General features: G+C 53.4%; 1 protein-coding gene across 1 annotated transcript; it reads left to right on the forward strand.

Annotated features, from left to right (window-relative positions):
• Window positions 1-1,202: 1,202 nt before the first annotated feature.
• Window positions 1,203-2,398, forward strand: LOC129502004 (keratin-associated protein 5-4-like). Its single transcript, XM_055313360.1, has one exon. It carries the CDS (start codon window positions 1,285-1,287, stop codon window positions 2,008-2,010), a length of 726 nt encoding a protein of 241 aa, XP_055169335.1. The 5' UTR covers window positions 1,203-1,284; the 3' UTR covers window positions 2,011-2,398.
• Window positions 2,399-9,437: the final 7,039 nt, after the last annotated feature.

Genomic DNA, 9,437 nt, shown 5'->3' on the forward strand with positions numbered 1-9,437 from the left:
GGCACCTGGTTGGCTCAGTCGGCTAAGCCTCTGACTCTTGGTTTTGGCTCAGGTCATGATCTCAGGATCCTGGGATAGAGCTCCCTCCTCCTCTCCCTCTCCTTCTGTCCCCCACCCCCACCCCACTCTCACACTCTGTCTCTCTCTATAAGATAAATAAATAAATCTTAAATAAATAAATACATCCTAACCTGAACTCCCACATAAACACCTGTGGAAAACAAAGTACATTGTTTGAGGGCTAGAAATTCCTTTCCTTGAGATATAAATAAGTTCTTAAAGCAATAGCGAATTCAAACAAAATGTAATTTACAGTAAAATAATTTAAAAAATCACCCTCACTAAAAAGAAATGAAAGTAATCAATGAAATTGTGAGCACTCTGATGTCCTGAAGAAGCCAAAAGGCAAAATTAGCCAGGGCTTACCGGTATTTTTTTTTTAATTTTTAAATTAAAAAAATATTTTTTAAAGATTTTATTTATTTATTTATTAATGAGAGACCGAGAGGCAGAGGGAGAAGTAGGCTCCATGCAGGAGCCCAACATAGGACTGGATCCAGGGTCTCCAGGATCACACCCTGGGCCGAAGGCGGCACCAAACTGCTGAGTCACCCAGACTGCCCGGCTCAGCTCATCGGTATGTTAAGATGGGATAAGGCTATAAAGTCTTCTCTTCAATTGAGCCTCTTTTGTGACATCGATAAAAGTTCGGCAAAAATAACTGAAAACCATAGTTACACAGAGATTATAATTTAAAAGGAAATAGAGCTATCTGGGGAACAGTTAAGATAGGGAGAAGTTAATCAAAAGGTTACCATTATGTGATGGGATTACTGGTTATTTTAACGTCTTTCCTTATATTTTGAGTTTCTCTTTTTGCACCACCATCTTGTATTTTAAGAGTTGGAAGTGATGTAAAACAATAAGTGCTATTAATTGTATTTGAGAGACTGGCAGATTCAGTGGAAGGTGTTTTTGTTCGGGGAAGGTGATCTTCTAAAAAGCCATCCTCTATGTGTCACCTGGGGAAAGCAGAGAAGGCAGGTGATCAGGATAATTGCAGAGTCCAGATGCGATGGGGAGGTGGCCAGTGAGAACCTGAAGTCCAGCAAACAAATAAGCACATCCCAGGAAGTAGTGTAAACAGCCACAGTGAAGTCAGCAGGTGCTCAGAGACACCCCAGGCAGGTATATAAGGGCCCCCAGTCCAGGAGGCTCCACACCTGAACACCTCCCCTCTGCACCTGCTCCTCTGACCTGCTCCACCCTCCACCCACCAGAACCATGACCTGCTGTGGCTGCTCTGGGGGCTGTGGCTCCAGCTGCTGTGTGCCTGTCTGCTGCTGCAAGCCCGTGTGCTGCTGTGTGCCGGCCTGTCCCTGCTCTAGCTGTGGGTCCTGCGGGGGCTCCAAGGGGGGCTGTGGGTCCTGCGGTGGCTCCAAAGGGGGCTGTGGGTCCTGTGGGGGCTCTAAGGGAGGCTGTGGGTCCTGTGGGGGCTCTAAGGGAGGCTGTGGGTCCTGTGGGGGCTCCCAGTCCTGCTGCTGCAAGCCCGTGTGCTGCTGTGTGCCGGCCTGTCCCTGCTCCAGCTGTGGATCCTGCGGGGGCTCCAAGGGGGGCTGTGGTTCATCCTGCTGCCAGTCCAGCTGCTGCAAACCCTGCTGCTCCCAGTCCTGCTGCTGCAAACCCTGCTGCTGTGAGTCCTGCTGCTGCAAACCCTGCTGTTCCCAGTCCTGCTGCTGCAAACCCTGCTGCTCCCAGTCCAGCTGCTGTAAGCCTTGTTGCTGTGAGTCCTGCTGCTGCAAACCCTGCTGCTCCCAGTCCAGCTGCTGCAAACCCTGCTGCTCCCAGTCCAGCTGCTGTAAGCCCTGTTGCTGTGAGTCCAGCTGCTGCAAACCCTGCTGCTCCCAGTCCAGCTGCTGCAAACCCTGCTGCTCCCAGTCCAGCTGCTGTAAGCCCTGCTGCCCTGAGGCTAGCTGCTGTGTCCCCATTTGCTGTCAGCGCAAGATCTGAGGCTCTGGCCACCAACCTTCAGTGTCCTGTGCTGATGCAGGGCCCAGGCTGCCCAGCCCACTGCCCTGGGGCTGTTTGACTTCACCTCCCCACGTCTTCACTCCCTGACTTCCTCATCTGCACACCCCAGTTTAGGTAACATATTATCGAGATGGGTGGAACCCTGGGACCACCTCCTGGTTCATCGCCTACCTCTTCTCCTGGACCTTCCCTCTCTGCCCCTCACCTGACTGAAGACCCCAACTGGCCCCCAGAGACCCATGAGGCAGCCTGGACACCTGGGACCGTGAGAGCTGCCCCTCCTTTCAGGATCTGCAAGGACCCTCTGGCTCCTTGTATATCAAAACCTAATCCCCAGTCTTCCAAATAAACAGTTGACAAGCACAAAGCTCAGTCTTGTCCTTCCTTTCTGTAACTCCCCATAGCATCATTTCTGTGGCTCCATCCCGGGGCCTGTTCCAGGCCTTTCTCCTCTGACCTCTTTTGTACACTAAGCTGACATTTACGGTTTTTCTGCCCTCTGCCCTCATGGCGTTAGGCTTTGAGGGTCAAGTACATGTTGGCGTCCTGAGCTCCATGACCTCAGAATGTGACCTGATTCGGAAGTAAGATTGTAGCAGAGTGGGGTGGGCCCTGATCCGCTGTGACCGGATCCTCTGTACCAGGAGAAACCCACACAGATGCGGAGGCAGGGAGCATGCTGTAAGGACAGAACAGAGGTGGGGTGAGGCTGGTGTCATCAGAGGCTGTTGGGCCGCAGGGACAGACCCTCCCTCGTAGCCTCAGAGAATCAGCCCTGCAGCACCTCATCGCCTGCTCCCGGCCTCCAGACTGCCCCATGAGCATGTGGTCTACACCCCTGGTGGCACTGTGTTTCAGCAGCTCCAGGAAAAGGCGGCATCAGGAGCCTGGAGGGGTTTAACGTGGAAACTGGGTGCTTACAAGGTTGATGGCCGTTCCAGAGGCCACACCCCCAGAAGGACTCCTCGAAGTCCCAGTGCTGGCCCTAGGGGACTTCTTTCTCTAGGACTGACCCAGAGTCCTGATGCCCCCATGACCATGGCCCAGGCATCAGAGCCATCGGAGATGCTGATCTATGGGTCACACCCCCCTGCGATGCCCACTGTCCATGTGTCTCCGTAGCAATATTCGATCAATATTTGATCTCATGACCTTGGCCTGCTGTACACAGGAGTGTCAGTGCCCCACCTTTGCTTCTGGGGTGCAGGTGGGGAGCCCCATCGGGTGTAGGACGGAGGACCGCTGGCAACGAGGAGCCAGCAGGGGGCGCTGCAGGCCAGGAGATGGTGGTGGAGGTTCCCGGTGGAGGAGGGCAGCTGGGCTGAGTTCCAGCCCTGGACGCTGGTGACAGCCCTGGCATGGCAGTCTCAAAAGGCCGAGCGGCTGTCAGTGGTTCTGAAGTAAGAATAAAAAAAAAAAAAAAAAAAAATGAAGTAAGAATAAGGCTTGGTCTTTGTAGAAATATGTGAACTGACCATTATTTCCACTTTTCGGGTTGTTGATAGAGCCCAAACAGAGGGACCCCAGGAGAGTCACAGGAGGGAGTGAGGAAGTGAGTGGGCAGAGAGAGCTATGGGCAATGCAGGGGGGGGGTCCCGGGGGGGGTGAGCGGTCCCCCCCGCCCCGTCCCTGCAGCAGCCTCTGTGAGGTCGGGGTAGGGTGTGAAGGGACAGAGGACCCGCAGACCGCCCCCCCCCACTCCCCCAAGGCCCAGGCACCAGGAGGCTGTAGGGGCCTGCGCCTGCGGCTGAAACAATGTTTCTGTTTCTGGTAAACAATGTTACTTTTACCTGAAGTGCTTTTAGTTTGTTACTGGATTGAGACCTGCACTCTGGTTCACTGCCCCAGTGCACTCATGGGGGAGGGGAAAGAGGCCAGCACTCCCCCCCCCACCGTCCCCCCTTCCCTGTCTCCTGCAGCCCAGGCCACTCACACCACACGGACAGTCCTTGGCATCCCCCAGCCTTGGGCTCCTCATTGCCAAAGCTGGTCAATGCCAGTTACCCCCAGGATCCTCTAGTGGTGGGACAAGTCGGAGGGTTCCCCGTGGAGCATCTCAGTGCTCCAGATAGAACCTGCTGTAGGATTGGGCTTGGCCTGGGAGGTTGGGGAGGGTCTGCGGTCCGGGGCTGCACACTAGATCGATGCTCCCAGAAAGCAGTCTGCTCAGCGTTGAGCGTCTCTGTCTCTTCTGAGAGGAGGTCAGTTGCTCATCCCAGCCCGGGGGAGGGAGTGGGGGGTGCTGGCTATTTTGTGGGTAGCCCAGTGACCTTGGTTTGTCTGTGCTTAGGAGATTTAGGAAGGTGCCTCCTTCTGTCTCATTTCATTGTGGTCTCAGAGTGACCTTCTCTGCAGTGGCCCTGCTGGGGACAGGAGCTTCCACCTTCCCTCCCTCCCCTTCCCCCTTCCTTCTCTCACTATTTCTAGTGCTCACACCCTCCCCCAGGGTGAGTAGATATCCCCAGGCACAGCCTTCCTGATATTGCCCCGGCCCCCGCAGGGCCCTTCACCTTCATGGACAAGCAGTGACTGCTTTGAGTCCGCATCCTGGGTCCCACAGACACCTCCATCCCCTCATCTCCTTGTCCCCTTCATCCCCTCTTCCCACAAGAGGATGAGGGGAGACAGGGGCTGGAACACTCCTGAGAGCCCTGCTGCAGGGCTGCCCTCAAGTCCGGGTCAGGTCATTGGGAGCTCCGGGACCCACCCCTTCACCTGAGGCTTCAAAGCTCTTGAAACTTCTCTTCAAAGAGTTTTGTTCAACTTCCTTTCCCACTTCCGTTTCTCTTGTTCTGGTATTTATCCACTCACTGCCCCAGGGCCTTTGCAATGATGCCACGTGCCATGCCCAGGCCTTAGCCCCCAGCTGGGGGAATGGCCCTCCTTTTGCCTGAGATTATCAGGTTCAGATGGGTCCCCAGTCCCTAGAGCTCTTCCCTCTCTACTGCCTGAAGCTGAAATGCAGATCATGGGGTGGGGTTGGGGGGAAGTTCTGAGGTCAGGCACTGCCCAGCACCTGGGGAATGTGAGTGCAGGTTAGAGCAGCTGGGGGTGGGGCCCCCACTTCCCGAAGGGGTGGAGGGAGGTGCTGCTGTCCTGGGCCTCTGGTCACTCAGCAGTGACCTCCAGAGGGGTGCGAAGGGGACACTTGTGCTGTAGAGCTAGGAGATGACAGGTGCTCTGATCCCCTCTGTCCCACTTACCAAGAGCGTGCCCACTGGGCCCCTCCCTGTCCCCTGCACATGCTGGCAGGGCCACCTGACCACCTGAGGCCGGACCTGGGGGTGGAGAGGGAGGCGCCGGCAACCCAGTACCCTCCCTGGGGGGCACCGCTGGAGAAGGCCAGCGGGCTTGCGGATGGAGCCCATCCCAGGTGTTCCTCCTCCAGGTCCTCCAGACCCCCAGGCCGACAACAGAGGCTCCCTAAGGTCCGGACCTACTGGCGGGGGCACAGCCTTTCCCAGGTGTGGGGCCTCATCCACCACTCTGTTCCTCTCCCTGTACCCTGGGTCTCCTCAATGGCGCCACCTGCTTAGCAGAGGGCCAAGCCACCAGGTGGCAAGTTCGCCTCCGGCGGGAGAACTCTGGGAAAGGCTGGGTGGGTGGGAAAGAGGCATGCCCCTCCCTGCAATCAGCAGCCATCCCCTCCCTCTGAAACCCCAGGGCACTGCTCCCTGTGTCCCACCCACCCCCATCCCCCAACACACACACCAAAATCAGGAAGGTGGAGCTCACCCACCCACAGGACAGGGAGTTAGGCTGGATGTGCTAGAGCCAAGGCCTGGCTGGGCAGGCTTGGCTGCTCCAGGGACCCCCACGGGATGGCTGGCTGTCCATATCCCTCTGCTTGTGCCACCCGATGCCCAAAGGAGGGATGACCTGGATTGCCACCAAGGAGACACCTGGAGGATGCGAGTCAGAGGGACGCTGCCACCTCTCCTGCCCCACTCCAGGACTTCTGCTGGGCTGGAGAAGTGCTGGGGTTGCTGGACTCTGGGATCCTGACTCGGTGGTCCCACTGATGCCTGAGGCTTCTGCTCACCCAGTGGCTGTCACGACTGCCCACTGAGCCACATGAGACTACAGGGGTTCACCCCTGAGAGGTCTGGTGGCAGGTCTGAGGACACCAAGAAGGGCTTCCTCCAGTCTGGGGGACTGTATGGGGTCAAGTCCACCATCGGCATCTGGTAAGCCCCTGGGGCCTCCCTGAGGTCACCAGCCATCCAACCTGTAGAAAGGGAGGGGGTAAATCCTCACAACTAAGACCCAGGTCCTGGGGTTCCCTCTTTCAAAAGAAACACTTGGGATCCTTAGTCCCATCAGGAGTGGCAGCCCCCAACTGGGGGACACCCAGACAGGCCACCCAGAGCCCCTGTGGGTAGCTGTCCAGCCCCACATCTGGAAGGTCAAGTGCACCAGTCCTTGCAGAAGGCTATCTTCACCGACCTCAGAGGGTCCACTAGTCCCAGGGCCCCCTTCCTCATCACAGGCTGCTTGAGCACCAGCCAATATCCTGGATTTCAGAAAGGAACCCCTTCCTCAGTGAGCTGCATCTCAGGGACCCAAATAATTGATGACAGGATCTCAGATGAAGATGCAAAGGTAGAGTCAGAAAACAGCCATGTCCTGAGCCCAAGGAGAAGATGGACCTACAGTCATCAACAAGCTGAAAGGAATCAGGTGAATTGAAAGGGACAGGTGACCCCTGAGCCATTCATTGGTCTCCAACTTAAGTTAGGACCATGTGACATTGAGCCCTTGTCCAAGTGATGGAGCAGGGAGGGCACAGCCCCCCAAAGAGATAAACCCGACTCTGCTATGAGTCTCCTCCAACCCTATGGACAGTATGCAGAAATCCAGGACAGGAGAGAAAGTGGTCAGCGGCACCTGAAGGTACAATCAGTCAGATTCAGAGAGTAGGGGACCTTATGGGGGAAATAGCCCTGTCCACTTCGACAAGTGATGAGCATTACAAAAGACAAAGAGGTGGCAGTGGTGGTTTAGGCCAGAAAATGTGTCCAGAACTGTTGGGATCATCGTAGCACACATCACTTTGGACTGAGCTGTGGGATTTGAATCCCTGGGGGCAAGCCAACATCATCGAAGCATGTTCACTGCATTGGGTGGCCTAATGATGTTGGGATTGTGTTCTGAGAGGTGGTCCCTGCTAGACATGCGCACAGGTATTTGTGGGAGAAGCAGAATGACGTTTGCTTTATAAAATCACAGCAAAGATGTGCACAGGAGAGGGAGAGCGAGCAAATCAGGAAAACAGAGGTGGGAGTGACGGTGTGGCCTGCCTGGGGGCCAGGATTGTGTTCATTGTAAGTTGTTTTGGTTTGAAAAACCATATGGAAATCCTAAGCTCCAGTACCTTAGAATGTTACCTTATTTGGACATAAAGTCTTTACAGAACTAATGCAGTTGGAATGAGGTCATTAGGGTGGGTCCTAGTTCGATAAGACTGTTGTCCTTATTTAAAAAAAAAAGAATATTTTGAAGGACACACGTGCACACAGAGACCACCATGTGAAGGTACATGGAGAATTGGGGTGGTGTCTCTACATGTCAAAAACCACCGAGATTGCCAGCAAAGCTCCAGAAATGAAGAGCGGGACACAGAGCAGGTTCCCTCTCCCAGCCTCAGAAGGAGCCCATAGACACTTTGACCTTGGACTCCAGCCTCTAGAATGAGGACTATATATTTCTGGGGTTCTGGCCACAGAGTCTGTGGTACTCTGCTGTGGCAGCTTTAACAAATTAACACCAAGTGTGCAGTGAAGCCAGCGACACCTAAGGGATACCAGCCAGTTCTAGTGGCCTGGTGCTCTGGCTTCAGAAAGGCAAGTCATGATGCAGGACATGTTAGCACAGGACTGAACCCCACATCGGAGTCTCCACATGAACACGTGTCCCCAGAGGGGACAGCTTCACTGAAAGCCTGAACTGCAAAGTAAGGTGTCCAAAGGCAAGGAAACTGAGGGTCCCCTTGTGTGTTTGGGTGCAGCCGAAAAGGGACATGATAAGTATAACCATATGGGAACTCAAAGTTGGAATTTCAATATCTGCGTGGCTCAAATCCTGGCTGAGAATTTGGTTTCAGATTCCACAACTTCATGGAACTCCCCGAGCTCCTTGGGCCAAAACGAATGCAAGTGATTCCTGCAAGACCTTACTTTACGCTCACGTCCCTGGTACCTCCACAAACGTATTCCAGTTGCCTGTGAGCTCCCAGCGACAACAATCACATACCCAAAAATAAATCAGAGGGAAAGGCTATCTTTTGGAGCATCGAAGAAAAGGAAAGAAAAGAAAAGGAGGGAGAGTCCAAGAAGTTCACGAGGATTTGGACCTTTAGAAAAATAAAATTAAATATATTTAATCTGCTAGAAAATAAAAAAAAATCACAAACTTATGACTAAGCAATATAATACTGGAGAGGTTTGAGATCAACAATCGCTTCAGAAATGGAAGCTAGCCACGGCCAACATACATAGGTAGCATTGAGGCTAAATATGCTCCTGGAAGATGGGCAAGCGGGAGTGCCGATGTGAGGGATTTAGCAGGACCTCTTCACCAGAGAAGACGGACTCCAAGATTCCAGGGTGAGAACCCCAAGCAGTAAAATGCTAGGATGGATGTAAAAGAAAACTCCCATGATAAACAGTTTCTCTGAAATCAGAAGGCAACCAAATCCACCCAGAACCAACAGGTGCACCGAGAGCCCAGGGCATCTGTCCCCACTGGGCACGTGTTCATGAGGAGACTCCGACATGGGGTTCAGTCCTGTGCTCACGTGTCCCGTATCATGACTCGCCCTTCTGAAGCCAGAGCACCAGGCTACTAGAACTGGCTGGTATCCCTTAGGTGTCACTGGCTTCACTGCACACTTGGGTATTAATTTGTTAAAGCTGCCACAGCAGAGTACCGGAACCCCAGAAATATATAGTCCCCATTCTAGAGGCTGGAGTCCAAGGTCAAAGTGTCTATGGACTCTTTCTGAGGCTGAGAGAAGGAACCTGCTCTGTGTCCCCTCCTTGTTTCTGGGACTTTGCTGTCTATCTCGGTGGTTCTTGACATGTAGAGACACCACCCCAATTCTCCATGTACCTTCACATGGTGGTCTCTTTGTGTGTACATGTGTCCTTCAAAATGTTCTTTTTTTTTTTTTTAATAAGGACAACAGTCTTATCGAACTAGGACCCACCCTAATGACCTCATTCCAACTGCATTAGTTCTGTAGAGACTTTATGTCCAAATAAGGTAACATTCTAAGGTACTGGAGCTTAGGATTTCCATATGGCTTTTTTTCGGGAAGGAGAGCACCATTCAACCCATAACAACTTACAATGCAATCTCTCTTTTTTTTTTTTTTTCACATCATTGCCTTAGTATGCTGATCTGGA

This window comes from Nyctereutes procyonoides, unplaced genomic scaffold (assembly GCF_905146905.1).
Source record: "Nyctereutes procyonoides isolate TBG_1078 unplaced genomic scaffold, NYPRO_anot_genome, whole genome shotgun sequence".
Lineage (NCBI taxonomy): Eukaryota > Metazoa > Chordata > Mammalia > Carnivora > Canidae > Nyctereutes > Nyctereutes procyonoides.

What these genes read in the sequence shown, in the direction of transcription:
- LOC129502004 (XM_055313360.1), top strand. Translation starts at nt 1,285, where the DNA reads ATGACCTGCTGTGGCTGCTCTGGGGGCTGTGGCTCCAGCTGCTGTGTG.